At 37.2% G+C, this 27,476-nt stretch overlaps 1 protein-coding gene across 3 annotated transcripts; it reads right to left on the bottom strand.

Moving 5' to 3' along the window:
- Positions 1 to 243: 243 nt before the first annotated feature.
- On the bottom strand, positions 244 to 27,476 carry CHD1 (chromodomain helicase DNA binding protein 1). 3 transcript variants are annotated; one of them, XM_063453666.1, is made up of 36 exons: positions 27,287 to 27,476; positions 26,431 to 26,623; positions 25,881 to 25,994; positions 25,416 to 25,480; positions 23,869 to 24,027; positions 21,247 to 21,503; positions 20,585 to 20,810; positions 20,265 to 20,365; positions 19,594 to 19,772; positions 19,267 to 19,394; positions 18,361 to 18,577; positions 17,900 to 17,989; positions 16,266 to 16,456; positions 15,879 to 16,067; positions 14,783 to 14,945; positions 14,491 to 14,643; positions 14,315 to 14,386; positions 13,678 to 13,827; positions 13,235 to 13,383; positions 13,029 to 13,125; positions 12,814 to 12,909; positions 12,310 to 12,483; positions 11,420 to 11,580; positions 11,254 to 11,295; positions 10,986 to 11,116; positions 10,089 to 10,227; positions 9,746 to 9,896; positions 8,669 to 8,791; positions 8,382 to 8,507; positions 6,465 to 6,704; positions 6,185 to 6,313; positions 5,411 to 5,589; positions 3,985 to 4,090; positions 3,357 to 3,408; positions 2,588 to 2,804; positions 244 to 1,227 (listed from the first exon to the last, which is right to left on the bottom strand). In XM_063453666.1, exons 1-36 carry the CDS (start codon positions 27,331 to 27,333, stop codon positions 867 to 869), a joined length of 5,367 nt encoding a protein of 1,788 aa, XP_063309736.1. In that variant the 5' UTR covers positions 27,334 to 27,476; the 3' UTR covers positions 244 to 866. The 3 variants fall into 3 exon arrangements, with proteins under 3 accessions (XP_063309736.1, XP_063309737.1, XP_063309738.1); XM_063453667.1 differs by having other exon boundaries at positions 3,994 to 4,090; XM_063453668.1 differs by lacking the exon at positions 23,869 to 24,027.

Here is a 27,476-nt window from a genome sequence, read left to right as displayed (position 1 = left end):
TGATGCATCACAACACTGAGATTTTAAAAATCAAAACAATTCTAATAAAGTATAAAGAGGAACACTGCAAGACATACAAATGGAATTCATGTTCCCTTTCCCTATTTTTTTTTACATTCTTAACAGTGATTCCATCAAAACCATTTATATATATAAAAAAAAAGTGTCATGTATATACATAATTCCATACTTGTCGAGAATGCCTGAGTTGGTGGGGAAAGGAACAGTCAAAGAAAGCCTGAGAAAGGAAGAATTGTTCATTTAATTAATTTACAATAATTTACAGCAGTTTACTTTGTAAAAATAAAAAAACATTACAATTGATCACAGTAAAGAAACTTGCTATTTTACAGGTTAGGTACAGGATTTAAATATTCAAGCATATGATGAGAAGCGGCAAGGTGGTTGCAGTGTACAATGTAAACAAATAGCTTTGGATAGTCAACCAAGTCTTTGAGAGCATTTTCCAAGAAATCGCTCCCTCCAATGAAACATGATCGTAGGTTAACAGAGTTAATTTACAGTTCATGGATATCTGATGTGAACAATTTTGTATTTTTTTTTTTTATTATTTTTTTCTTTTAATTAAAATTCAGTCTAAATGGGCAGTGCTGAGGTCTCCGAAATAGTAAACATCTTCTATTTCTTAAAAAAAAAAATGCCACATTTGCAGCAGTGCAGCATATACCTTAAGTACAAAAATATTCTCTGTTCTGTTGTGATAATAGACCTTGCATTCTAGAAAGTAGTAACAATGTCTGCGACACACTGCAGATCTAGTCCATTTCTTTCAAGTCATGTAAGGCAATCACTGTGATATTTTACTCAATATGGCAAAAGTCAAGTTCAGGACACCCATCCTCGTGTTATGTTTTCCTTCCGCTCCATATATGTTCTGGGGTGCTTTTGTGATCAGACGAACAATCAAAGGGTGACCTGCGCCCCAAGGGAGACCGTGAGTCATAAGGAGACCTCTGGTCCAAAGGGGACCGTGGTGCGCTACCAGAGGCCCGATGTTCCGTCTGCCAGTCTGAATGGTACCGATAATCCCTGGAAGATTTAGAATGACTGTAATCGGAACTGGAGCGGTGGTCTGAATGTGAACGGTGATCAGAATGGGATCGGTGGTCAGAATGAGACCGATCTTTCAAACTGCCTTCCATATTTGACCTATGATCTCTGCTCCTGTGGTCGTCCAATTTTCTGTGTTTACTTTCACTGTGATACCTACACACACACACACACACACAAGCAAAACAAATCAATTTTAGTAAGAACATGCTGAAAACACTAAAATGTTATTAAAAAAAAAAAAAAAATACAAGACAATACATTCAAAAGTAATCAGTTGTTTCCAACTGTTCAGGGATTCTGAACATTTACCAATGTTACGTTTTAGTTAAAGGACCACTATAGGCACCCAGACCACTTTAGCTCAATGAAGTGGTCTGGGTGCCAGATCCCCCTAGATTTAACCCTGCAGATGAAAACATAGCCGTTTCAGAGAAACGGCTATGTTTACACTGGAGGGTTAATCCAGCCTCTAGTGGCTGTCTTCCTGACAGCCACTAGAGGCTGTTTCCACGATTTACACAGAGTAAATCGCACTTATCTGACGCTGGACGTGTTCATGGAGTCCAGCGTCAAATATGATCCCCATAGGAAAGCATTGAGTAATGCTTTCCTATGGGTGGGTTTGAATGCGCATTCGGCGATGGAGGAGGAGAGGTCACCAGCACCGAGGAGCCCGGCACTGGATTAAGGTAAGCAAATAAATGGTTAATTAACGGTGACTAGGGCTCTACAGCGTAAAGAATACATATTTGTATTCCTAACGCTAAAGTGTTCCTTTGAGTACTAATACTATTTGCATGTTTTTAAATCAAGGATGACCATAAGGTAGAGCCGTAAATATTGCAGAACATTTCTGTGATGCTTTGCTGGGTTTTAAAATGGCAATGCATCATGGGAATTGCAGTTAAAACACCATTTAAGGATCTACATGTTGCCTATTCCTAACTTTAAATTGTAAGCGATATTTCACAAATTCACATAAGCAGATTTTTCCAACTCAGCATTGTACAATGAAATCTGATGGCTGCCTCTAAGGATCCACACAAATATTTTGGTCACTAAGTGGGACGTTCCAAAATTAACATGTAACAACCAAAGAAACCGTTTTTGACAGAAATGGAACAGGAGTCTCCTTGAGCAAGTAAAGTGTGAATTAGATACAATACAGTCCAATAATTTGAATCTCATAGATTGCAAGCTTGTGTGAGCAGGGATTCCTTGCTCTAAATCAGGGTTGCCCAACAGGTTGACCCCAAGATGTTGTATAACTACAACTCCCATGACGCTTTGTCATTCTAAGGGCATGCAAAGCATCATGGGAGTTTTAGTTCTACAGCATCTGGGGATTTACCTGTTGGGCAGCCCTGCTCTAAATATTCACTTTCTACAATTGCTACATAATATATGCTATATATAAATGCTGAAATAATGCTAACTTTTTTACAAAATGAGAAACCAACAAGATTACATACAGTGCACGTTCTATAATTAATATTAAGAAATATAACCAAACCTGTCCTGCTTGTAGTGGTGATCCCAGTCTCGGTGGTCTTTCCCATTGCTGAAGCTTGAATATGGTCTTTTCCTAGACTCACTCTTCTTATAAGAATCATTCTGGTGTCGTTCTTTATGATGATGATCATGATACTGTGATGCATTTCTGTCCGAGGAGTAACTATCTCTGCTGCTGCTATCATCGTGGTTGGTATTCTCCTTTAGCCTTTCTACTTCTGAAAAAAGAAAAAAAAAAAAAAAAGGTCCAAAAATAAAGATGATAGAAATTTGCCTTTAAAACTAGTGTTCCATACAAATATAAATGCTTTATAGGCTTCACGGCAGATAACCATGCAGTATGCGTATCCTTAGTAACTAGAATTGATCCCCACAAAAAACCTAAATGTCTCAAATAAGACTCCACACCTTACAAGACTACATTTCAGAGAAGAAGGGAATTCACATGGAGTTTCATCTGAAAACGTTTGCCAACATTATGAGGAATTTTACATTTAAAAATCCTAAAAAAGTTGCTGCCATAAAGTGGTTTTAGAAACAGGTCTGGATTTTTTTCCCACTGCATTTAAAAAGAGTTTTTATATTCATAATCAGTAAAATGTCATTCAAACAGATGTAGATAACGCTGAATATTTAATATTTTCTGGCTGTTTGGCCACCTCAAAGTTACAGGTAAAAGTCATCTTTACTCTTAAAGTAGCAATCAACTGAGCAGAATATACAAAAGATATAAAAAGCAAAGAAAAAACAAACAAGAAAACAGAACTCACCAGGATGTCGTATGACTGTGTTCACAGTGCTGCTAATATTCTGATCATTGTGCTGGGAAAAAAAATACATAATATATGTTTTTTTGTTACTCAAACTAACCATTGTAGATATACAAAAGTAATAAAGATGAAATATTACACAGGGTGATTAGGAAGAAAACCTCCTGCATTAGCCATGAGAATGCTCACTCTTTACAGCATCACTACAGAAATTGGATTTCTCTGCGGTGTCAATGCATGTATTTAGATGAATGGGCCCTCTTCATAATAAATAAGAAAACAACACTTGTTTATGTATCTATGTATATCTAGCTGTAAGTATGTCATTAAAACCAATTGAGCAATACGCTTTTCTATGAGAAGCGCTGAAATCAATGCATCCCACATAGGAGCTTTAAACACACGCGTTATCCGATGTCCGTATACTCTGCATGCTGATATTTCATTTAAAATTGTTTTATTAAACTGGAGTCCTGACAGTCAATGGATATGTGAGAATTGCAAAAAAACAGCATGGTTTTCAAATGCACTTCTGCAGGGGCTGAATAATCTAGGCTCCAAAATCAATAAACAAGATGTGATTTTGCTGCTTAAGAATGTTCTTTTAACCTGACAAATCAAAACCTACCATTGTTACCTGAGATTCTTGGCGTTTTTTGATAGCATGTTTGTATAATTTGTGCAGCTTTCTGGCATCAAATTCAGTGAACTTTGATACAAAGATCCATAAATTTCTACAAGAAAAGGGAACATTTTGGTGAAATTTCTATAACATCTAAACTACATATTTTAAAAACTATAACAAAGCATTGAAACAGGAAACTACACACAGATTAAATTATACCAATACGGTAAATTTCTAATAAGGTGACAGGTTCAATTTAATTAGGGCTCTTAGCTATTAAAAGGGACAATTCTACGGTGGTAAATAAATGTATCTGAAGTGAGATTTATTTTATCATCTATCAAACTATCACCTTCAAACACATCAAGAACACTTAAAAAGAGAGCAAGGCCACATGGAAGTAGACGTATCGGGCTGAACAGACACATGACGTACTAGGAAAGGGGGGAGGAAGCTCTCAAATCATATGTATATCATTTAAATACATAAGCTAGGAAGAAACAAGCTCAGAACCGCTGGAAATATTTAATAAGCAAAGTGTTTCAGTGTAAAAATTATACCAACATGTGCCGAATGCGCATTCAAACACACACACAATAAAACCTTTTGAGCCGTGTGGAGAGCCAAGTGGTCTTTAACAGATCCTCCAAATGTTTGTTTCTCATTCTATTTCTGCTCAATGCCCAGTGCAAAATTGTTTGCAGTGCTCATTGACAGGAAGCAAAGATGGAAGTGCCAGAATAGGTAAACGCAGTGGTATGAATTTCCAGATTTTATTTTCTTTTTAAGAAATCACAGATACATTTGCTTACTCCAACTACTATAACCACTTCAGTGATTTTAACTGGTCATGGTGGTAGGAGTCAGTATGTGCAGTATTACAGAGATATTCTTAATTGTGTGCTGGGGCTAGTTCCACCTGCAGCACACGTGACATTGGCAGCCCAGAACTCTATTCCAACCTGCCTAATGTCAATTCTGTGCATATTTAACGTCTGTTAGTGTGCACTACACGCGACAAGCAGACTTCCCCTTGTAGGCAAAGAGCATGCATGCGCCGAGCCAGCGAAATGGTCCAATCACAGGCTTCTGTATGAGAGGTTTGTGATTGGACTGCACATGGCCCCAGTGATGTCAGAGGAAGGCATAGAAGAGCAGTACTGGGAGATTTGCCTGGTGCTGGATTCAAATTGAGTAAAACATTATATTTCCACGTTTCACTGCCAAATGAGAAGGAGAACGCTTCCCAGAGTGTCCAATAGGGCATATTAAACCAGAAAGGTCCCCCCTTTCCAAAGGGTTATAGTAACTCTACGATATAGGTGCTAAGGAAACCTAAATATTCTGGGAAGTAAAAGCAACCTTTAGGTTTGATAACTAAAATATAGCAGTGATAATTTCAGATTCAGAAAATCTATGCAAAACTTACTTTCTCCACTGTTTTATAAGTTCAGGATTGGAGTACTCTTTTAAGCACTCCGTGATGTGATCCCCGATTTTGATCAGGCACTGCCTGGTGTGCTCGAGTTGTTCTCTCTCAGATAATCCCTTTTCGGGTCGGTCCAGCTGTTTTAATGCAGCTTTGACAGGCCTCATTCTTTCTTTACACTAGCAAAAAAGAAACCATAAATATGTAAGCAAAACGGCCATCATGCTTAAAACTACGTACCAGCAATGTTTTCAGCAAAACTATTTTGAACTAAAATATGACAACTCAATATGAATTCACCTTGAATTCCTATTGAATAACATTGGCCTCCTTGCCAAATTGGAAATTTAAACAGATAATAGAACATGGCTATCAAGATTGGTAGGAATAAAAAAAAAAAAAATACTAGGTCTCTCAACTATGAGTATTGTGGAGTTAAACCAGATGTTTATCAAGCACCCACTAAAGAGAACCAAGCTGCTTTTCTGGAAAGGGGAAATTAATTTGCAAACATCAACAGGAGCAAAGACCATGGTAGATATAGATGGGTGACACTGGAGGAACAGTCCTGGCAACATAACCACTAAAGATAGTGCTTCTCTTTAGACTAACAAAATATGTAAAAAATAATTTGAAATCTTATGGTTATTACTAGTTGATAATACTAGATCATGCCACACAATGTAAAGCATTTTACCTGATATTATAACTACTATCCCAGACAGGGCATAGTACGTATTAGCAGATGCAAAAAATAATACAAATCCTACTTACAACACTGAACGTCTTTTGATCTAGTTCTTCTGCTTCCTCTGAAATCGGTACGGGTTCACTACTGGCAGTGATATGAACCGGGGTTTCATCAGATATATTCTTATTTTTTTCAGGTTTAACTTCAATAACCTAGTTTTGCAAAAAAAAAAAATCAGCATAAAATTTTCACTGTTTTACAATATCATTATTCAATAAAGAAAGAAAAAAATACATTAGTCGTTATCATGTTGGTCTGTTATGTCATGTTCTTAAATAAGAAAGTTAATGGCCCATTACTTACTTTTTCTTCTTTGACTGGCTCTTTAATTTTTGTTTCTTTCTTGTCTTTGCTTTCTTTTTCACTCGAGTCCCTCTTTTCTTCTCGTTCTCTCTTCTCTTTCTTCAGCTCTTTTTTGCTTTCTTTTACTTCTGTCTTTTCCTCTGGTTCTTTCTTCACGATTACTTCAGGCTCTATTATCTCCTCTGTGTCTTTCTCAAGTTTAATTTTCTTATTGTGTGTTTTCGGAGAGGCACTGTCCTCCTAAATTAGAATTGCACTCCAATAAAAAGAATTTTCAACCCAGCATTCTATTTTTAAATGCAGGACTCTTAAGAGTGGGGAAACTGCACCCTCCAGCTACTGACAGACTAAAACTCCAACAGCACTCATACAAAACAGAAGATAATGGATATGTAGTTTGTAGTTGAAAGGCTGGTGGCCTACCCTTGCACTAAATAGTACCGTGAGTAGCATCCACATTTAATCTAATCATTTTCTGCGCATTTTGTGTTAATCAAACTGCCAGGAAGCTTAGAGACGAGCAGACCAATTTAATTTCATTGCAGACTTTAACTGTATAGACATTCTGTAGGAGCATGTACCCACCCTGGTACCCTCTGTGTGCCGGGCAGATTGCAAAGATTGCTGGGAAAGGCACATGCTGAGTTTAGCGGATGGCATTGGGCGGTCCTCAAAATTATGTGTGTTCATATGCTTTCGGTTAATTTTGCCGTATGTATGTTGTATGCAGCATTCGTCTGATTGTTCGGTAAAATCACTCCAGTTATTATGCGAGTGAAACTACCGAACAATCAGACCACCCCAGGAATAAGTGTGCCTCCAATTACCGTTCGCAACAATGTTGCAAACGGGTAATTGGCAATCAGTGCAGTGTGGGCTTTGTCCTCTGGGTGGCCGCGGCCATCTTAAACTCCCGAACAGCTGTGTTTTGCCGTTGAGTGTCTAGAACCCAAATCGGACACTCGTCTAGGCAAACACAGCTGAAACCTCCACACTGCCATCAATTTGTGTAGAAACTACTGAACGGCTCACCGTTCGGTAGAAAGAACCCAACGAACAAGGGAGTTTATCCGAATCCTCCCCAGGCTCCATAACCCAAGCCGTTCGTGCATTTTATTCCCTTTTTCTGTGACCGACCACACGGCCAAAATGTATGGAACCAATTTCGGCTGTTACCTCCACCGCAGTCGGTCTTTTTACTACCTCCAGGAATTTCCCGAACCCCTGGTCCGATCTGGGTGATTTTTGAATATGTCACTCACCCAGATCAGTGCTACCGGGGGATGTAACATTTAAACGGGTATCCCTATGTTTAGGGGTACATCCAGAAAACAAGGGGAACTGTGTCCTGCATAATGGGATTATGAGTCATACTAAGGGGAGGGGATGTGTGGGTGACAACTCATGTATGATTGGTGTACAGTATAATTAAGGTGAATCCCTCCCTTGCATGGGAGAAAGCTTTAAAAGAAGGTTGAGTGATTAAAAGTTCAGTGCTGCTCCTGATGCTGTGTGTCGTACAGTCATTGGGATTTATATTGGGATATTCGTGGATTGTCTTGCCTGCTGTAATTATTGCTTTATGGATTCATAATACTTGTTCCTCAGCCTCTCTGGGATTTTAAGTGGAGATAACCTGTGGAATATCAGCTCTTCGCTACACTGAGTATCCCTGTGGACAGAGCCAGAAGTTGTAACGGATTGCTAAGATTATTAAAAGATTAGTCTATCCAAGACAGTTCTTTAAAAATTACATAAGGATAATAATTTGCTTTGATACGTCGGGCACCATTTAGAAGCTAGAGGGGCCTGACATTTGTGAATCTTTTTGCTCCTTAATATCCTTCATTGACGTATAGATTTCTAAACTCAATATATTGCTAGTATTATAACTGGTCTCCTTTGTAGATTCCTTACCTTGTCATCCTCATCTGACTTTTCTGAACTAGGAGGGGACGATTCACTTTTTATTTCTTCCTTAACTTTTATGGGCTTAGCCATTTTGCTCTTTTTTGTTCTTGTTTTTCTTCTTTTTGAACTTCCCTAAAAAAAAATAAGTAAAAACATTTACTGAATACATTTAAACATATATAATTGAAAATACTACAGAAAGTTAGCATAAGCATCCCATAATATATCTACTGTGCACCAAAAAAACAAAAACACCTTAAATGGAAATACATTTTGGAATGTTAAGTACTTACCCCTCCCGAAAGTCTTTGTGCTTCTTTCTTTGCTAAATCCTTACTAAGAAGTTTAATGAGGTAGTCTGCCCTTGTTTGTAACTGCTTGGCCTGGGGCTTTTTATCTGGATCATCGGGTAAAATCTAGAGACAATTAAAATATACATATAATAAAATTCCTCTGAAAGACATAACTCCAAGAAAACAATTATTTGTTAGCAGATCAGTATTCGCAAATGCAAAGTTTCATTGGGACATAAAGAACCTCTTTTATACGCAGTTAATTGACCTATCGTTATAGAATATTAAAGTGCATGCCATTTTTGGCAGTCTTTGCACATTTCCCTAAGACCCTCAATAGTGATATCGCCACTTGGGTTGCAGTGGTCAAGGTGTGTGGCACAGGCAAGTTATACTTGCTTCAAGCTGTCCTTCGTGGGCACAGCCATCTTCATTCTTCAGCTCATCACTCTTCATCACCCTGGGGGCTACGTCAGTGATGTACATTACAGTATTAGTGTCTATGGAAGGTCCTGTGAGAATGTTGGCGCCTCTACAGATAATGTCTTGCAATGAGGGAGACAATGCCCGATTCCCGTACACATTGCAATCCAATTTAACAGAAGTAATACAACAAAAAGGTTTTGGCCAACCACACTTTGTCCATGTACAATGCTGTAAAGTGAAATAAGTGAATTACCAAAGGGTGGTAGTACGTATAAGTTGGATTGTCTCTCACTTTGGGCCACTGTTTTTTGACAAACTGAAGTTTGTTATTTTACATTAATTAAACTTGGGGTGGCACTAGTAAACCTTGCACCAAAGCTTATTTGTATGTTTAAAAACAAAAGCTGAGTGGCCAAGGAGGGTGAGCTGGCCATGCACATGCAATAGATGACAGAAAGATAATTGAAGAGGAGAGCTAGTAGAACAAAATAGAGAGATTTGAAATTGGAGAATTCCCCCTCTCCCCCAAAAAACGGAGGACAATTAGACAAACCATTACCACACAAAGTGTAGCAGGCAGCAGGAATTAAAATGCAGTGAAAGGCTGAAAAGGTTAATAAAATAATTAAAAACAGTTTTGACTAGATATACCTTTTGTGTTAAGTTGAGGTCAGGATCCATTTTAATCATCTCCCAGCTGCCATATCCATATTCATAGATGCCAATTAAAAGATTAGAGTCATCTTCTTTGCCCCAGTCAATATCAAAGTGAGCGGCTTTGGTGTGGCATGACATAAAATACCTTTAAAAAAAAATAATTGAGAATATACCTTCACAATTTACCAGTTTAGTCATTCCGGACTAATCATTCAGAAATACATGCAGTTAGGCGCCTGGTGAAAATAAATGCACTTTACTGGCCAAACAAGGACCATATATTTAATCAATTCACGTAGCCACACTTTTCATCATGCCGGTCACCTAGTCAACATACCTTTTTCTCTCCTCAGGATCCAAAGGAATAGATTTATGCAGAGGAGCCAACTCTTCTTCGTGAGAACTGACAAGCTTGGCATTAACTTGTACCCCTGAGATACGGAATGTTGGACCCTTCATTTTCCCACGTCTTCCCCCTTGAATGAAGACATAAAATGTTATCTGCATTTTATTAAATGTAATAATCTGTCCAAGAAAAGGTAAGATTCTTCATTGAGCTCCTAAACTAAGATTGCAGAACAGTGTATATATATATATATATATAGCCAAAAGTACAAGATAGCACTCGAGGGACTTCCAAGTCGAATGAATAAAACGTAGCTTTTATTAGCTCAAAATAAAAATCAACGTTTCAGTCTGTATCACAGACTTTCATCAGGAAGACTGAAGCGTTGATTTTTTTTGCGCCAATAAAAACTAAGTTTTATTCATTCGACTTGGAAGTCCCTGGGGTGCTATCTTGTACTTTTGTCTGTATCCGTTTGCTGATAAGCACCTGGCAAGTACATCAAGGAAGGTGGAGTGCATTACTATTTTTGTTTTATATATAATATATAATCTCAGAATGAGCGTCAGCTGAGAGGTCCCAATAAGTACATTTGTGGACGTGAGATTTTTTATTTTTTTTGGCTGCGATGCTTGGTGACCACATGACTTGTTTACTGCGAGCACAATACATATTTTTATATCTCACTAGAATAGAAAATATCTTGTCAAAGGATTAAGACATTTATGGAAATATAAACCAGAAAAACCAAACACACTAAACTGTATGTGCCTTGAGCTTGTAATGGTAAAGAGATTGAATGCAAGCTATTAACTAGTGATATGCATGAGAATAATGGACTGAGGGAATAGGAGGCAGAGGAAAGTTTTTTTTTGTCATGTAACACACCACTTCTTTCTGTGCCAGAAGAGCTATCCCTCAGTGCTTTAACGCAACCGCTGTGTACCAGTTCTCCCAGTCGGCGGAGGTCTGTTTCAGATTTATCCACCAGTTCGGCATCTCGAGCTATTGCATCTAACCTACAAAAAAAAAAAACCAAAAACTTTGTGTATTTTTGCAAAGGGATGGTTTCAAAGTGTAGCTAAAACATACATAGACTTTGTAATAAAAAGTAAATGTATATCTGAAATCTGCAGATTTTGAAATTAATTCCTACCTTTCAAGTGGACCCCCAAACTTTTTGTAACTCTTGATAAATCTAGAAGGATAAAAAAAAAAAAGATAGTTTACTTGTGCAAATTGTATTTTACTTCTCTCAATTGCACCTTATAGCCATTTGAATAACTTTATAAGTTATAAAAAAAAAAAAATTCAAAATTTACCTCCGTATCTCAGCATCACTAAAGCCTTTAATGTTCTCTCTTGGAATAGTCCTGGGCCGACCACGTTTTTTTGGTCTCTTTCGATCCGACATTGAATCACTGTCAGATCCAGAATATCTTCTATTTCTACTGCGTCGACCTTCACTTCCATTAAAACTTGCCTATAAACAGAAATCATAAAAATCTAAATGTAAGATTCAACTTGTTTTATCAGAATATGGAGTACATGCTCAGCAGGGTAATAAACTGAATGATGAGACACATCCGAAAGGCCACAAACAAGAGCAAGTGTGTAGCCATTTACTCCATATTCTGCTAGCTGTAACATGGAAAATCAAATTATTTTGTCATAATTGGAAAGAACATCCAACTACTGAAATACTTACAACCTACACCCCAAGATTTACTTGGAAACTAGCAAAAAGCTATAACCCACCTTAATGGTACTAATTATACCACACTTGGAATCAGAAAAACATGATTTGTTAGATATCTCAAATCGAAATTAGCATTGTGGAAAGGAAGTACTTGAAGTAGTGCAATTTGACTGTACTAAAATGAAGTTACTAAGTGGGACAACAATATATATTTGCACGTAATCTCACCGAACATCAGTTACATGGAGACAAAAGAACGTCTTTACACTTTAAGACACCTTGCTCTAACCAACATTGATCACATATAATCAAAACGGACGCACAGCATAACTAGGCTTTAACTCCTTAAAGCGGACTGAGAAACCAATGTTTTTATCCCTTGTCTTATTTGTGTGGACCTTAATGAAAGTAGTAGGGGATGTCTAAAGCCACACAAGAGGCCATTATTTTGGAATGGAGGTTGTAACGTTCTCCAAAGATTAAAGTTGTAAATTGTAAAAAGCTTAAACTCACTTGCTTTGCACAGTTCCTCATTCTCGGGAGAAGATAAATTTCCTGCAGCTCTTTCTGTCTTTCTTCTTCTTCCATTCGCCTCCTCTGGTCATTAGGAATAATATCTTCCCAGGATTTTATGTTCCGTTCAGGTTCCACAATGTCATCATCTTCCATAGTTGAAAAATTAGCAACCTTGAGGAAAAATATTATATTTTGTGAGATGGCATTAGCACATTACAGGCCAAACAAAATGAAAGGTGAAATTAAATATTTTCTTAGAATGAAACCTTTGTTCTGCTTTGCAAATGATTCATGTAAAATAATGACGAAAAGTGTAATCATAACATTTAATCCAGATTAACCCTTTTTTTTGCAATGGGTTTTGTCGTATCCTGAGCATATTTATAATAAAAACAATTATTTATTGAGCAAGTAGAGAATAACATCTTTTAAAAGTGTGAGTCGGATTTTGTGGAAATCGAAATTGTGCACAAAAAAGCAAGATAATGTAATAAACAATACCTTAAATTGGGAAAGTAACTCATCCCCAACCGTTAACGGGCCTCCTTCATTTTCTCGTGTCTCTGCTCTGTTCAAGATTTCATCAATGTCCATTTCCTGTGTAACGAGAGTGAATGTATAATGTTTTTAATTTTTCAGTCTCTATTTAATGAACACATTTATTGCAGTGCTTTTAAAAGTTAGTTATGTGAAATGACTTGTCATGATTGATTTACCTGCGGTTCTTCCTCTTCTCCTTCAGGCTCTTTAAAAAGTTCCTCAGCACCAAACTTTAAAATAGCAGCAAGTTCTTCTTTATTAAATGGTGTAGAACTTAAACGGGAAAAAAATAAAAATAAGAGATTTCAGCGATTAAATATGTTAATGCATAAAGTTTGCTTTTATTAAAAATTGACTGACAATTTCATTTTAAGGTGACTACCTTGAAGGTGTTGATCCAGTATGTAACACAGTTTTGCCTGTGGTGTCCATCCGTTGAATTACTAGATGATCTAGAACCATTTTTTTCTTTGCCCTTTCAATAATCTCTTCCTCTACGGAGCCCTTGGTCACAAGGCGATAAATATTCACCTAGGGTTTTATAAATGTTAAATCAGAGACTGTATTGGTCTTTTATAAACTAGTGTATTAAACACCAAAAACATACTTTCATTAAAATTTTCGCATGGCATTTACAGTGTTTCAAATAAAAACATCACCGGGACTGTATTATATCCTTAGCCTTAGACTATCAAGCTAAGACTTGCTAATTCTGTTGTTCTAGAACTGTTAAGAAACAAACAAATACTGAATATTAATAAACTGTGATCTTGCAAGCTCATGTTGTATGAAAGGTCAAACTCTGAGTCACAATGTAATGTGTACCTGTTTCTTTTGTCCAATTCTGTGCGCTCTAGCTTGGGCTTGCAGATCATTCTGGGGGTTCCAGTCGGAATCAAAAATAACGACTGTATCTGCAGATGCCAGATTTATTCCAAGACCTCCAGCTCTGGTCGAGAGCAAGAAGCAAAAATCCTGCAAACATTAAAACCGTATTTACATTCTGCAAAGCTCAGACTTAAATTCAGTGTGTACACATTTGTCAATGAAAAAGAAGCTTGGTTCAGCCCAGACACCTTGACATTAGAGTTACAGCCCTAGCGTCTGTTCAGTAAGCAGTGAAGACAGTATTGTTCTACAAACGCTCTTCATAAGAGGGGGAAAAAAAATGAAAACTGTGTCTGTTAAACGACGAATAACTGATTAGTGTCGGTTGTATTGAAAGCTTTTAATATTATGTCACTATGTCCACAGATACAGATCTAATCCTTATTAAGATCAGTAATAAACACTGAATATGTAATTTCACTGGCGACATGTACATAGCCAAAATCAAATGAATAAAATTGGATATCTGCAAACCATTCCCTATTTTGCACTTATATCTTAAATGACCAATTGGTCAAGTAAAAATATGACTTAATTGTGCATAAGACAGATGGGAAAAATGTAAGTTTCTCACTTCGGATCCCTCAGCATTAAAATGATCCAGTGCCTGCTTTCTGATTTCTCCTTTAATCGAACCATCTAGCCTCTAGAAGAAAAAGATTTGGTTTATTAGTTATTTATTGCAAAATAAAGAGACAACCATTTTTCAAGCTACAAATGTATTTTGTCTTATGAAAAGTAGTAACTTACCTGAAAAGGGAATTGCCGTGACTTTAAATACTCTGCCAGGATGTCCAGCATCCGCACCATTTGAGAGAAGATCAAAACCCGGTTACCACGCTCTCTCAAACGAAGCAACAATTTATCAAGAAGGATTAACTTCCCACTACTTCTAATTAAATGCTGGAAAAAGAAAAACAGAAGAAGCTGATCTTTAAATTGTTACATTGGATTCTTATAGGTTTTAACAGAGACGTACTCAGTGCACTATAAAGAAATGAATACGATAGACAGCAGTGACACCTTTCTGGATAAGTGTTACCTGTAAAGCTTCTTGTCGGTTGTAGAATTCTTCATCATCTGGTGGCTTAATGAGGTAGCAATGGTTGCAACACTTTTTCAGCTCCATCATGACGTTTAAGAAGCCAGAGGTACTGCCCTTTGAACCCTTGCTAAGGGCCTTATAGTTCCTTGTCAAAATCCACCTAGAGAAAGAAAAATATCCTAAAATATAACACATGCTTCCAAATGGTAGACACAGACAGCTGTCACTGCATAAGTAACGACAATGAGTAGTACTCTCACCCTTGGTTATACATGAAACCAGTACATTTGAACCACTAAGAGATAAGTAGAGGATTAACGCCACAAAGCAGTTGGTGCGAGAAGAACCCGCTAGAGACTTTGAAAGTTTTATTGCACAAAAAATAATACTGGTGAGTTGCTCCTTAACTGGATGCAATTTACAGCCACTCCAAACAAAATACATTTCAAGATTTTTAAAGAGCACCTTTTCCTTCCTCTTCCCCTCCCCACCAAAAAAACAAATTCCTGATTTTCAGGTTCTCCTTAAAACATCATCTCCCTTCCAACATCTATTAATACAAGCCTCATCTCAACTAAAACGCCTTCCCACTGACTGGTTAAATCTTAATGGGTTGCTCCAAGCACCATGACAACTTCAGTAATTTGATGAACTCAAGGAGCCAGCATAGAGTTTTACTAGTCATACAGAGTTTAACCACTCTGCTGCCATACGGCTGCATCACTGGGGTGTCAGCCTGTCCAGAACAAGAGCTCCAGACTGGCTAATGTCCATTCTGTGCAAATTCCATTTCTGGAGCTCTCCATGAGCTGAAAGCCCATTACCAGACCACCAGGGAGCCTTGCAGTTGACCAGAGACCCAGGTAAGAGAGCAAACCTTTGCTAAATGAGCTGTAGTGATGATGATTTAAGTAACTAGTTAATTAACCTTTTGCTGCTCGGTTTTAAACCATGGGACAGCAAAAACCTCATGGAATAGCAGGGAAATCTCTGCATGATCAATGCGCATTATGAGGGGATAAAGTGTGCCATTCACAAAGGGAGTCATGCAAGGAACACATTAATTCAGACATTTGTGTAGGCAAACACTTACTTGTAGTACTGTTTCTGCAATGCACTCATTTCAATCCTCAATATCTGTTCTACTTTAGCGGGTAAAGACTTTTCCACATCTTTCTTTACTCTTCTCAGAAGGAATGGCTCAAGTTCTTTGTGAAGACTGGCATAACCATACTCTCTACCTTTCCCATGTTCCTCTTCAAAGTCTTCCCAAGAAGAGAACCTGCAGAGTGTTAAACAAAAGTTAATAAATACATGCATTTGTATTACATATAAACATTTGGAAGAAAAAAAAACAAATCACTGACTGTTCAAATAAGGTAGAGATGTAAAACAAAAACTTTCTGCCGGCCTAAAATGTACATCAAACAATTATGTATCATAACCAAAGCCTAAATGTTTAATGAGGACAGCAACTTACTTTTCAGACATGATGAAGTGAAGTAAAGACCAAAGCTCTTTGAGTGAGTTCTGCAACGGAGTTCCAGTGATCAGAAGACGATTATTAGATTTAAAATCAATTAACGACTTGTACAGCAAAGAATCATCATTTTTTAATCGATGGGCTTCATCAACTCCTATGAAAGCCCAGTTAACGCCACCTAAAAAAGACTGAAAAAAATAAATTGTTACTATTTACATACACATACATAAACATTGCTTTTATTTAAGAACAGTCTTCCGAAAATTAAACTGCTGTTTTATAGGGATCGTGATAATGTGGATTTAAACTAAAAACATACATTTCAAGCCTTTATACGTTTTGTATGACATGAAAAAGTTTACAAATCTTGCCATAAAAGCAAAAAGTTTTTTGTTATACACCTAACCATTTACGTTCGCATTCTTCTTATTCAGCAAAGACTATACATGCTTTTTCCATTAAGTGATTGCTACCACTTTAAATCCTATACTAGGGATCGACTGATTGTGTGGTTTTTTTTTTAGAGCAGATACCAATAATCTGTGAACTTGCAGGCTGATAAATGTTCAGAGTATCGGTAAGTTACCATTTAAAAAAAAAAAAAAATATTAAACTATTTCACACAAATCTACTATTAACTTAACATGTTTATTTTTTGCAGAATTTTTTTTTATTAAGGTAAATGCACAAAATATCCAGAATGTGTGTGTGCGTGTATAGTGGATGCAGAGTGTGCGTGTATAGTGGATGCAGAGTGTGTGTGTATAGTGGATGCAGAGTGTGTGTGTATAGTGGATGCAGAGTGTGTGTTTGTGTAGTGTGTATATAATGAATGCGTTAAGTGTGTAAAATAGGGGGGGTGGAGGGCATTTTTTTTTTTTACACAATCTTACCTGGCCAGTGAGGGGGGATATGGCATTTCTTGGGGGGGCCCAGCACTCTACTTACCTTCCCAGCAGCTCCCTTCAGCTCCTCTAACTCTCGCGGCTTATGTGCCGCGTGGAGCGTTGCCATGGTAACCCGCGGCAATGCTTTGACAGCCACGGGACTCAGACAGGGGAGCTGAAGGGAAGATAAGCAAGAGTGTGCTGGGCCCCCTAGGACCCTAATAGCGGCCCTGGTCTGCATCATCGGCCGATACCGATATTGTTGAAAATACAGAATATCGGCCAGACCGATAATCGGCCGTTCCTTTTCCTATACAACACAGATTTATGGGTTACATTTATTTATTTAAAAAAAAAAAAACATTCCAGTAAAATGTAACATCCTTAATTTAATAGAACCAAGTTTTCTCCAGGCTTATAACTTGTGTAGGTAGAATATACAAGATGGTGCTGCAAAACTACACTCTGTAGAAAACTATAAAAACTCTCAAAAAATGGCTGCTCACAGAAAATAAAATAGGGACACTCAAAGCTGAATATTTCCTCAGAGCATTTACTTCACCACTACCTCATATCAGTGCAAAGCAAGGGAAAGCTAAGTGATAAACATGCACATTCACACATAATATATATATATATATATATATACACACACACATAGTTGATTACATAGTGTCAACGTTTCAGTCCACTAGATTACACACTCACTATATTTATATACATACACACACACACAAATGTTACCTTGTCCTTTAGCAGTATCTCATATGTTGTTAAAAGTATATTGAATTTTAATCTCTTAGTTTGTGGGTGCATCCATTCGTGGGTGCGGATCTGTAAATAAAAAAAATCAGTTAAAAAAATGTACACCATATGCATTATGAAAATATATATTGTTATATTACCATTAAGGGTATATGGACCAAGATTTATAAGCAATGTGTCAATGTATGGTTTCATACATATTAACCCCTTCACTAAAAACCCCCTCCTCCTCCCCCTCAAAATCAGACTATTTTGGGTGTCCTGGAAAATGGTAAAATATTTTTTTTGTATGCATTCATAGCACATTATTTAATAAAAACTAAATGTACCAAATAATGAAGTTACATATTCCCCCCCAAATATATGAAGATAAAACAATCTATACATTCAGGATTTTTTGTGATGAGCAACGACTGCTTCAGCGCACATAAATCACTTACCACATTTCTGCTGTTAATGTCACCCAGGTAAACCACGGCGTTCATTAATGGTGCCCAGATCTGAATTTCCCTTTGCCAGGATGTGAGGGTAGAAAGTGGAACGACTATTAAAAAAGGACCGTAGAGCTGGTGTTCGTGGAATAAATAATTTAAGAAGGAAATGGTCTGAATCGTTTTTCCCAAACCCATTTCATCTGCTAGAATACAACTATTTCCTCTGGAAAATACAAAAATAATATAATTTATCATTTTTAAAGTCATCTATTTTTAGAGAGTGTCTGAGCTAATCAGATTGTCCATATAAATTATAAAAATTTATAAATTACAAGATTTGTTGGGGGTTAATACACGCAAAAAACAAAAATTATTTCAATCACTCAACTAGGGCAATTTTTCCCATGTGTTTGTTACTTCGAATGTATTTCGGACTATAAAGAAAAATTACTTTTCTACATGCTAAACTGAAAAAATACAAAACACAAAAACAAAATTGATGGCCCTCAATCTTTGTTTGCAAGTTTACTTGAAATAAGAAACCATATCTTTAAATATAGCCCAAATAGGAGTCCGATGAGTGAATTTACTTCTAAATGTAGAAGTACCTAACAACTCCGACGCCATGTGGATGCATCATGCTATGTGAATGGTCTGGTTTTACAGCTATAAAAGGAATAAGCCTCTGTGGCACTCTATTCTCTGTAAGACAGAATATGATCGTCCAGGGTCCAAAGTAACCTGCTGGTCTAGTGGATGGGGATATGTGCGCTCCAACTTTTCAATACAGAGACGTGTTTACAGTAAAATAGAGGTGATACAAAGCTTAGACTTCATCTGAATTGATTAATCTAATTTTAGAAACACTACTGCACTATGCACAATGTCACAAATTACATAAAAGGTCCTTACTTGCACCAGGAATGGGCTAGCCAATTTAAACCATCTAGCTGATAGTCCCTTAGCTCGAGCGAGTCGCTTCCACCAATATAGGATGGCTGTTTCTTCAAGGCTACAAATCTCGGTCTCTGCTTTAATACCTGTAAAGATAATATTGTGATCATTTAACGTGGTTTCCACTAACCCCAGCAATTCAACTTGCACAATGTATAAAGTGTAATAGTATTTGCTGAAATGACATCATGTCCCATAGGGCATGACATCAGCATTTTAGACAAACCTGGGATTATAAAAAAAACAGATAAACAGTAGTGTACAGTCTTCCCTATTTCTATTTACCTTGCACTCCTTGAAAGGAATGGTCTTCGATTGATTTCGACATATGTACTCATCGATGCGTGCCTGAAACTTTCTTGCAATAAGCGCACCATCCTCCCAACTGCACTCAGAATAAGGAAGTCCTTGCCATTTGCAAAAATAATCTGGATATCCTGCTGCAGATTTCTGGTTTGAATGTGCTGTGGAACAAAATGCAATTTTAAAACTGGGAAAACCATACTGCACAAGGGCAACTGCAAAGTATTCTTTCATTCCTTGCATACATTTTTTTATGGATTTTGTCATGCAAAAAAAAAAAAAAAAAGAGTTCAATGGTCATATCATGCAAAATAAATACATGTTTGTTAAAGAAATAACAAAATTGTGGTCACAATGTATATTCTTAAGTAATATACGAATTGTTAAAATGTATTCATAAAATATAGCTATATCCCCATGGACTGGCAATATCACAAAAGCCATCAGTTCGTACTCGCGGCAGACATCTCTCTGGTACCAGGTCTGCTTTAAGTTCCGGAATCATGCTGAATGAAGTCAGTGAAGGAATGACCGAAAGACACGTTTAACTGTATCGTCATACACAAGTCTGCATATTATTTTACCTACTGTTTGTATTTATAGGCCCACTGGCTAGCACAGCACCACAATACAATGAATGGCATCTGATTTACCTATGATTCTCTCCACAATCTGGTATTGCTTATGAAGATCATCTGTGAGTTCCTGCTGACAGTTGTAGTATTCAATATCTTCAGGTGACGCGGCTTTCAACCTGAAAAATAGAAATACACATAAGTAAATTCCGAATTTTCCTGTTCACTAGAAGTAAATGGTTTTATGTAGTATTATTACAAATGTGGCATTACTGTCTGATAGCCCTTTCACGTGTTTATATATTAGTATCTGCAGCTGACTGTACCACAAATCATATAGTTGTGAAATACCATTTTAGACATTTCCTAATCAACATTTCTTTGCACTTTTTAGTTACCATCTTTTTGTTTCTTGCTCCTTTTTCTTGTAATTTTCCATTTTTTTCATTCCTTTCACGTTCTGCTGTTTTAGAGTCTCCTCGGTTTCCCAAGTGTTGTGGATACTGGACCAACCTTTCCATTTGATTAGATAGTGGGTCTCTCCTTGTTCCTTTGTCTTGTCAAACCCAGCATTTGGATCGCCATCTGCCTCCACTGCATAAATAGTCGTAGTTCCACCAGTAACTGTAAAAAGTAGAACACATTAGAACAAAAACCGAATGCAAAAAAAGTACATTTTTACCCAAAGCAGCCCATAATTCATTAAGCTGCTTCCTCTGTTCAGTTCAGCCATATACTGTACTACAAAAGTAAAAACATTTTACAATTGTAGACCGATCTATAATGTGAGATCTTCTAGTATTCAAACAGTTTATCCATTTCAAAATCACAACCGGAAGCAACACACTAATCAGAATATGTTCTATAAAACTGTGGTTCTGCTTATATTAAAAAGGGTTTTATATAACACATTCATATACACACACACACACAGAAGGCTAACTGGCAAGTGAAAATATAGCCCTGGCGGGTAAACATTTAACCCTGGCTAGCAGTTGCGAGTAGCATAGAACATCCAATGCTAAATCCTCATATATAAAATATACAAAGACAATTGTACCTCCTTTCCGCGCAAATCGGGAATCCATTACTCTTTCTATGGTTTCAAATTCATCTTCTTCAGGCTGAGGAACATCTTCCCCGCATACTTCCAAAAGGTCATCAGAATCAGTCTTCATCTCTTCATCTTCTTTATAGCTAACATTAACAGTGGCTTGCCTCCGAGAGGCCCTTTTATCATAGTCATCGTCATCATCAGATGAATCTGCCTCTCTCTTCTTTTGACTAGAACTCTTCTTTCCATTTTTGGCTTTGGACCTGAAGAGCAAGGAAAATAAAAATACCAACCATTATTAACAAATTGGAATTCTACATAAATGTTAATGTTTGCTGTGTGCATGCCATTATTACAATACTAATTTTGTCTTATTAATTTTATAAACCGGTTTATAAAAAGGGTGACAGTGCCACTTTATTCCAACTTTTATAACATGAATGTACTTCGTAAAAAAATATATGTAGATTTAGATACAAAACTATTGGTTGCAATGCACCAAGGAAACTCTCTATAAGCATATGGAAGATCCCGCTGTCATTAGCAGACGGACAGGATCTTTCCAAAATTATAATTTATCCTTGTGAACAAGTATACAATGCAGTTGTGACTTCTGACAAGAAAGGCTGGCAAAAGTTGCACACAGAATATGGCAGCAACACAGTTGACTGTCTACCACCATTGTGTAAGTTTTGAATAACGTGTTTGCTTTACAGGTTTATCTGCTGGTCACATAATCTGAATATACAAATATAGATTTGAAGAAAAGGTTGTACAGCAAGATTTGGTATAATACACTACATCTTATTTGGAGTATAACAACCCATCAATTAAAACAGAGCTTTACCTAACAAAGCAATACAATTCCGGACCATTGACTCCTTTAATATACAGGTCTAAACACTGAAGTTGACAGTGGAAACATCATTTATGCTAGATACTTAATCCAAAAGTGAATTTTGTGGTCAAATATGTACTTTACTGGAAAAGGAGGAAGCAATGATCCCTAGCCTTCCTCTAGACGGCACTATTGATCCTTCCAAATATGAGGAATAAAATATCCATATGAAGTGTCACTTCCTTAAATTTTAAAGGGACACTATAGTCACCAGTACAACTACAGCTTATTGTATTTGTTCTGGTGAGTAGAATCAGTCCCTGCAGGCTTTTTGCAGTAAACACTTTTTTTCCCAGAGAAAAGGCAGTGTTTACAGTAAAGCCAAGGACGCCCAAAATGTTCCTTTAATGTTATGTTTATATTTAACAAAAAAGCATTTGGAAGGTCTGAAAAATAAGATAAAATGTAGAAATATACAGTCTTACAACTGGGAGCCCCAATCTTCGGTCCCTGCCAGTCATTGTTCTAAACTCTGTCCTTTGCCCCTGGCAGGCAGCATAGAGAAAGGATACATGGTAGAGGAGAAATGAAAAAATTTTCGATTTCTGCTCCACATCTACAATGTTTGACCTGTATTTTCCTGGATTGTAATTTACTAAATTGTTAAAATAAGTTGAAAAGTAAATGGAGCATTACATGAAAAATGTAAACCAATAAAATAAAAATGATAGCATAGGTGATTTCCAATGTTTCATTTAATGGTGTAACTTTCAGAGAAGTGAGAGCTCCCTTTTAAATGGGAACATAAACCGTTCTAGTATCTCTAAACTTTCCAGTGAAGCAGTCCAATTAACAGGTTCTTACAGACCCAAAATACGCACATGGCAGAAGCCTGGCAACCAATGCAATTGGAATATTAGCTCAGTGGCCCATTCTTGAAGTGCAGTATAAAACATTACACTGCATAAAAACATTACATTTTATAAAACGTTATTACTAGACTCTTGTTAAAGGGTTCCCTGCAGCACTGAGGAAGACCGTAATAACTCCGTAAACAATATACTGTGGGCAGTTGCCAGGAGCTTGCAAGGACATGTTTCTGCCAGTCACCAGTTTTGGGTGCCGAACCATGGTTAACAATCACTGTTTAATTAATAGCAAACTGAAAGCCATTAGTACTATTGCAATCATAATGTCACATCAAGTACCCAAGCAAAGCCAGCTGGTAGGCAATACATATCAAAGTTAGTTTGTCTCCTCCCCTCCATCAATAATAATAACCCATGTTCTTAGGGGGAAAAACAGGCAGCAGCAGTTAAAACAAATAAAATATAAAACCTGTTTAACAAGATAAAAGCTAAAATTAATGCTAAAAAAAAGTTTATCAATAGTTGCAGTCTGAATAAAAATGAACTTGCTTTCATGTGCTGATGTATTTTCATTGGCAAACAGTGTGAGAAGGAGGAGATCTTCTGAAATGTGGTTAAAAGTTCTAATAATGCCACAATAAACAAGGCAACCAGTGGTATCAGCAGGTCCATGCTACTGGTAACAGTGAGTTTTACAAATATGCACATTTCAGATGACAACACTGACCGTTCTCTCTCAGTGTAATTCAGGTAATAAAAGATGTCATGTGTTTACATTTTAGAGAACTCAAGCAGTTCTCAAATATGTATAGATTTCTCACAGTAGGATATAGCTGCGCTTGCAATCTGGAACTGGCTTTGTGTTCAGAAACAAAACACAATGATGAAAAGCAAAGCTTAGCATCAAGTTCTACCCCTTACCTGTTTTGAGCTTTCTTAACTTTACGGCTCGGTTCATAATCAGATTCGCTGTCCCTATTGCTGCTTTTCTGTCTATCCCCCCCCGTGTCGGAATCTGAACTGGAACTTGACGTTGGAGAGCCACTACCAGAACCTGAGCCGGACATCTGCCAATCTTCACTGGACATATTGAGAGGGCGGAAATGGTGAGATGTTACAACATGCAATCGCGCCTCAACCTCACACACTTTAAAATAAAGTTAAATCCTCAAGGGGGGGGGGGGGAGAAGGGGACTTGCACCCCCCACGAACCAGGATTCCCACACACACACACCTAGAAATGCTATTATGTCCCATCTCATTAATGGCTGTGGAAAGCAGCTAAATTATAGCATGGAAAATAATATCCTTGCTGTATGTTGCCATATATTTTGGGGCTATTTTCACATAAAGCAGACAGCTTGGATTTATTGTTGAACAGGCTAGGAGATAGTTTATAAGCCGATTTCAATAACCATACTACAGCATATTGAGGTGGCAATTGCACAAGGAGGCTACGATGTAGTCCCTCCATTTTCTCAAACCATTTTAAAAATATGATTAAATCTGAAACGTCCCAACACCCCTTCCCCACTGTTTCACTTCCTCGTTCAAAAATATTTATGGGGCAGGCAGGATTCAGCTGCAACGAAAATGTTTTTGCCAAATATGGAGAAACTACACCCACTGCCTCTTGCACCAAAACCACTATTATAAATGATAGCGGTTAAGGTGCTTTAAGCGTCTCCTACTCACAGCACCCATTAATGCTGATATAGACTTTGGAAAAATTAATTATAGGCAACCTGATACGGTCTCACATCCTAGCAAGAAATGTATGGTGAATTCAGTACTAGAGGAGCCTGGGCGACACTACAGCACACCATTAGTGTGCCTTTCGAAGCTATTACCAAGACAATATATAAATATATAGAAAATTATGTGCCTTTAAGTCAACCCCCCTCAATCTAACAGTAATTTCTAGAGGACTATGATTCTAAGCGTATCTTTGTTACATACACAAAGATAATTTGCAATAAAAATAACCCAAAGACGCATACAGTGAGCCACTTGTGAAATTACAAAGCATACAAAAGTACAAACAAAACCTCATGCCAGGAGACAAAATGAGTAAGCAAAGAGCAGTTTGTACACCAGAATATGAACAAAAGCCAGGAGAGCAAGCAAACCCATAGGGTAAAAAAAGAAATAAATACATAAGTTTTGTGTTTATAGACGTTACCACCACAAGAAAGAGGGTCACACTAGATGGTATTTCAAGACTTAAGCAGATCAAGCGTAGTGCATTTTATGGAAATGAATGCTCAAACAAATTAGCATTTTTTAAGGAGGGGCGGGGGAGTAGTTTAATTGAAAGAACAGTGTCATGTGCCAAGATCAAATAAAAGCACCAATTTTAGAAGTAAGGACTGATGAATGAAAATAACACCAGCACCAAGAAGCATTTTAGACAAATCGGAGACAGATTGAGCACATTTTATTTTAGAAGCAGCACAAATAAAACTTACTCTTTGCGTTTTTTCTTGTGGTCACTGGAGGAATCCTCATCTGAATTATCACTGCTAGATGAATCCTGGTCAATAATAAAAACAGTACAAATATCGCTTACACAGCTCAGATGTCAACATTTTATTTTTAAATAAAAGCAGCACATACAGGTCCTGAATTGTTGCAGGCGTCATGAGCGACCAATAATGCACACATGAGACTAAAGGGTAATGTGTGTCATTTAAGCATAATTAAAGCTTGTATGCAACCTGTCATAGAATGCCTGTAAGGCACATCTTTTAGCTAGTTCTTAAAAAGAAAACCGTGTTAAAGCAACAATTTTATGGTTACATTTTAATAGAAAATCCTAAGCAGTAATGTTAGAAGCCCACTTTTCTTTCCTCTTTCTACAAACCTTCTTGTGCGTGTGATTATAAATTAAACACGCATGCTAATAGCCAACAGACTTAAAAAAACATGATTACCTCTTCTGAGCCGCTGTTTGAGGACGCCGGTGGCCTCTGCAGTTGCTGCTGTTGCTGCTTTCTCAGCATAGCAGATCTCTGCACAGCAAGGATACTGGGGTTTGATTTCCAGAACTGGACGAAAGAGGAAAAAAATGCATTAACTCCTGATCTACTGACAGAGAGAGGGGCAATCTTGCAATATACTGCACACTGGCATCAACAGAATAAAAAAGAGTCACAATCATTCAAACTTACATCACCAACAAGGCAAATAAGTTTATCAGAACAACATAGAATGAATACTAATGGCTTTCAGAAAACACATGTACCAAAAAAAACAAACAAAAAAAAACAAAAAACCCACCAATGCCTTAAAACATATGAAATGCACACAAAATAGTTTTTTCAGATTTTTTTTTGGGGGGGGGGGGGGGGGGGGTAATTCTTGGATATTCCCTTTGGATAATAGAGTTCACACCCATAACAGACTTGCAAATCCCTTGTTTTGTCATGTTACATCTTATGGATGCACACTATGATTGCAGTGTGCAACCTTTAGCTCATTTACCTCAGCACCATCCAACCTTGGTGGCTTTGACTGGATGGTTTTCGCCTCTCCTGAGCTTTCTGAATCAGAGTCTGATTGGTTACCAGACTCTGAGCCACTTTCCGAATCACTGCTCCCAGATTGGCTGCTGCTGCCATCGCTACTGCTTCCAGAGCTAGATCCAGATCCTGAACCAGAGTCATCATCGGAATGGCTGTTTCAAGATATTAAAAAATAGAATTTTGCAATTTAGAAATATGTATGGCTGATCACAAAATAAATAACATATCATATGTACTAGCCGGTAAGAGGATTCAAGACAATTGGCAAGGTTATTTAATAATCTAGAAGAATTTTAATCAGTACACTATTTGTGATTAATTTACTAATTCTTGCAAAGATATTTATTTGCTTTCTTATGAGGCTGCCTAGTTTTTGCTTCTTGAAGGCAACACACTTTTTGATGTACACATTGTTTTATAAGAACTGCTTCAATAGTGTTGCATAAAATGATGACCGTGTATGCCTTCCAGTAGTTTGCGTTTTCAGGAGATCCTCACTAGAGCCTTCAGAAAGCATCAAGGAATATACAGACAACAGTAGCCTCAAAATTCTAAATGTGTTATCACTGTTTTAACCAGTATGGTCCCTTGATCAGCAGGTTGAAATAGGGCATAGCCGCGTTAGTTTGCATTGTAACAGTGCCACCAACAAACCAATAATACAAGTACATATAGTAGTGGACAGAGGCATAGACCAGAGACAGAAATAATTTTACAAAAATGAAAACAGGAAGCAATGTTAGAAAGGCAGAGAAAGCACATATTGCATTCAATGTAAACTGAATTCTGTGAAATATACACACAAACTGACTGACCTTGACTTTCCACTACTGTTGCTTTCGTCATCACTCTGTCCGTTCATTGTAAAATAGTCACAGATTTAAAACAAATTGTGCATAGACCGAATAAAAGATTATGTCCTGGATATTAATACTCCAACATTAATGACAGACTGCGGATTCCTTCAATTAAAAAAACAAACCCAGAAGGTACACAAGAAGCCAG

The sequence above is a fragment of the Pelobates fuscus genome, chromosome 5, assembly GCF_036172605.1.
Source record: "Pelobates fuscus isolate aPelFus1 chromosome 5, aPelFus1.pri, whole genome shotgun sequence".
Classification (NCBI taxonomy): Eukaryota; Metazoa; Chordata; class Amphibia; order Anura; family Pelobatidae; genus Pelobates; species Pelobates fuscus.
The sequence above is the reverse complement of the archived record's forward strand: the minus strand, read 5'-3'. Positions and strand labels throughout refer to the sequence as shown.

What these genes read in the sequence shown, in the direction of transcription:
- CHD1 (XM_063453666.1), bottom strand. Translation starts at nt 27,333, where the DNA reads ATGAACGGACAGAGTGATGACGAAAGCAACAGTAGTGGAAAGTCAAG. An exon ending in CTAGCCCATTCCTGGTGCAA is followed by an intron (nt 18,578 to 19,266) that starts GTAAGGACCTTT and finishes TGTATTTTCCAG; the next exon opens with AGGAAATAGTTGTATTCTAG. An exon ending in TGAGGAACTGTGCAAAGCAA is followed by an intron (nt 11,581 to 12,309) that starts GTGAGTTTAAGC and finishes TTCTGTTTATAG; the next exon opens with GCAAGTTTTAATGGAAGTGA.